Here is a 3,522-nt window from a genome sequence, read left to right as displayed (position 1 = left end):
TTAGAGATTGAGTTTCCACCGATGACGTTAGGTAATGTTTTCGTAAAAGTATTAATGTCCAATGTGAATCCACTGAAGTTAAATAATTTGTAATGTTCGAAATGTATAAATATTCCTGGTCAAATATCTGAAGTTTTCCGATTGATATGCGTTAAAACAATCACAGTTATAGCTTCCGAAGTTTATAGCACACTAACTATAGCGAACTAATAATGGATACTCCCCTTTAGCGCGTCGCGTTGTTATATTTATAGCCGTATGGAGGCGTTCTAGTTTTACGTAACAATACTGAACTACATTTAAGCTTTTACATATATACATATATTGTTGATTTTTACTCTCGAGAATCTTCTACAACTTTGGAGAATAGGCGGGAGTTTCGCAATACATATCTAACATTATAAGGTAGGCATGTTTTTAAACATAAACTTAATCTGAACAAACGTTCATATTAAAACAAATATATAATAACAAATTCGTTACATACATTACAGGAGTCTTCCTTATGAGAAAGTGTATGTAACGTTCTAGTTTAATAGCTCACTTCTGTGAGAGTAGAGTGAGATGAACTTAGTGGGTTCCTTAACCAGCGCCCTCCAGTTATACAGCGATATGTCTGCGAACTTATACCACTAGAAACCGGGTTTCGATACCCGTGATGGGCATAGATAGACTTTGTTTAGCTTTGTGCTCAATTACAAACAACAACCCTTAACCAACATTCTATATTAAGAATAAATGCTAAATATATACAGAAGTGTGTAAAAATTCCATACTAAATAAGGCAATAGGAAATACATAATATTCTTTCATACCACATACTTATGAAACTGATTTCCTTCATTTTATCTCGCTAAAGAAACCGAAACACAATTGTCTCAAAAACACATGCAGTAAATATTAAAGGGTGACATTGTTGTGTTGCTATTGTTTCTACTCATAGAATATGGACATTTCTTTTTATGAATAGGTAAAACCAACAGATTGTAATCAGGTCATCATTAGGTTCAGAGAACATGTATCACCAGGGATGACACCCGGAGAGATTGTTCAAGTAATGAGAGACCTAGTAACAGATGCTGTTAATGTACCTGTTACTCTACCTAACAGACGAGTAAAAAGTGCAGCACTCGAGAGAGTTGCTAGTTTGGCCTGGCTTCGAGGACCATCTAGTAAAGTGTCTCCTTTTGCCATGGTCCGAAGAGATAGCAATGTTGATGTCATGAGGACACAAAGTGTTCCAACACTCAGCAGCCGGGTAGAAGACCTCCCAGTGTAATAACTACAACTTGATATCTTACAAGAAGACCTTCTGTTGTCTATGGGTTAGTAAATGCACACACATAATTCACTTTTAACAGATTAATTGATTCAACGTAGAAGTAAACTGCTTGGCACTCAAACAACAAACATTCCTGTGTAAAGGATTAACAATAAAATCGTTTCCCAGCAACCTGATATTGGCGTAGGAACACATCTTGACCTGGATGAGCTAAAGGGCCAAACATCTAATGTGCGAGTCTTTTTGTGTGTGTGACAAAGACATCCTCCAAAGGGGTGGGCTTATCTTTTAAAGAAATTGAAAATCTAAAAGTGATCTTCCTTCTACTTCCTACATTCTGATAGGACAAATTAAATGGGGCAATGGAACAGATTTTTTTCATATAGATTACTCCTTATGTTGTAAGTTTTAAAGCTCATATCAGCATTGAGTAAACCAATGAGTAAGCTGGCCCAGTAGAAATTAACTTTTGTATAATTTCTATAATTATGTTATAAGGACTATTTTTCCATTGGGTTGCAAAGTGTATGACAGCATGTAGTATTTTTTATTCTTTGTTTTTGTAAAATTATACATTACTATTATATCAGACCATAAAATGTTTTTGTGGTATTCCACTGAATAACCTATATAGTACACAAACATCTGGTATTCGCAATAACTGAAGATTCACAGACCTATTATGGAACAGGACAGGTATATTGATTTATTACTCGGTGGAATGAAAGATACAGGACAGGGTGTTAAGTTGATATGAAAATAATCACATTATTTGCTGGTGCAAGTAGAAGGTAAATTCAAATACAGGCTGATCAACAAGTGGAAATAGATATCGTATTATTAGGCTAACAAAAAATATAATGTATTTAAATAAAAATGCAAAGAGAGCAAAATGCAATTAATTAAACAAAAATGAGCTTTACTTGAATTCAAGATAAAACACTCACGATATACAAGTTAAACACTTGTGAAAGAGAACTACAAGACTCCATACCAGGTCTTTAATCTTCCAAAACAGAAATAAATCTGATTGAAAATACCAAAACTGCATTTAAAAGTTACCTTCAACATGTATCTGGCCAATCAGAAATATGTATCACAAGAACATAGAAGTATGTATGCTCCATATGACAGTTGTAGAGCAGTCTTACGTATGAAAGACAAAGAAAGATACAATACAATTATTTATTGAAACAGTAGATGGTTTATATTTAGGGCTGAACTAACACATGACCTCAGCTGAATTTAGTATGTTCAGAATTAGCCCAACTTAAATGTTAGATTATGCATAGAGCTCCAGCACGTTCGAGTGTCAAATGATTACCTTTGAGGCCTTTACTGTACTTTTTTTTCTTGCTTTCTATACACGAAAAAAAAATCCTTTTAAAATCGGAGGGATTTACCAAACCATCCACCCACCCCCTCCCAGCTCCTTGGTTCCTACGCCTATGTTGAGTCAATGTTAATATTCATTGTAACTTTCAACTGAATATTTGTGTTGATAAACTCGGTGTAATGGCTAAATATGTAATTAATCTTGTATTATTGGAGGTTTAATTAAAAAATGGCTAAGTGCATTTTAGAGGATCTAAGTGTAATGACTAAATAAATAAATGATAAATTTTACTGTTGAAAGATGTGATAATAAGACGAATAAATAATTAAAAGACAACATATTGTTGTAAGCCTTAGTAGTTGTACTAAATAAGTAAATGGCGAATTATACTGTGAAAATATTAGATAATATAACGAAATAATACGTAAATGAACCACTATAAATTGTAAACTTTCAATAGATAATTAAATGCATTAATTTACTTTTGGAAGTCTTAATAAATAAGTAAATTATTTAATGAGTTGTTATAAGACCTGATATCGCATTGTTGGAATCCCTTATAATGTAATGAATAAGTGTGTAAATGACACTTTGTATTCTTGGAAGACTTAATAAATAAGTAAATTATTTAATGTGTTGTTATAAGACCTGATATCGCATTGTTGGAATCCTTTATAATGTAATGAATAAGTGTGTAAATGACACTTTGTATTCTTGGAAGACTTAATAAATAATAAATAAATTAACGCATTGTTGGAAGATTTCATAATGTAATGTATGAATATGAATGATTTAATATATCATTTGTTGATAGCCTTTATAAAAAAATACTGCAATGAATATACGCACATGGCTTAATATATTCATTCTGAATATTTTCTCATTTTCTCAGTGAATAAAATGA

General features: G+C 32.3%; 1 protein-coding gene across 2 annotated transcripts in view; it reads left to right on the top strand.

Annotated features, from left to right (window-relative positions):
• Positions 1-3,250, top strand: part of LOC106457755 (protein RD3-like) — a 17,479-nt gene extending 14,229 nt beyond the window's left edge. For both annotated transcript variants that reach the window (XM_013917201.2, XM_022383783.1), the window contains exon 4: positions 971-3,250. In XM_013917201.2, coding sequence (XP_013772655.1) covers positions 971-1,279 — 309 coding nt within the window. In that variant the 3' untranslated portion in view covers positions 1,280-3,250. The remainder of the gene's footprint in view (positions 1-970) is intronic.
• The last annotated feature ends 272 nt before the right edge of the window (positions 3,251-3,522 follow it).

The sequence above is a fragment of the Limulus polyphemus genome, unplaced genomic scaffold, assembly GCF_000517525.1.
Source record: "Limulus polyphemus unplaced genomic scaffold, Limulus_polyphemus-2.1.2 Scaffold371, whole genome shotgun sequence".
Taxonomy (NCBI): domain Eukaryota; kingdom Metazoa; phylum Arthropoda; class Merostomata; order Xiphosura; family Limulidae; genus Limulus; species Limulus polyphemus.
The sequence above is the reverse complement of the archived record's forward strand: the minus strand, read 5'-3'. Positions and strand labels throughout refer to the sequence as shown.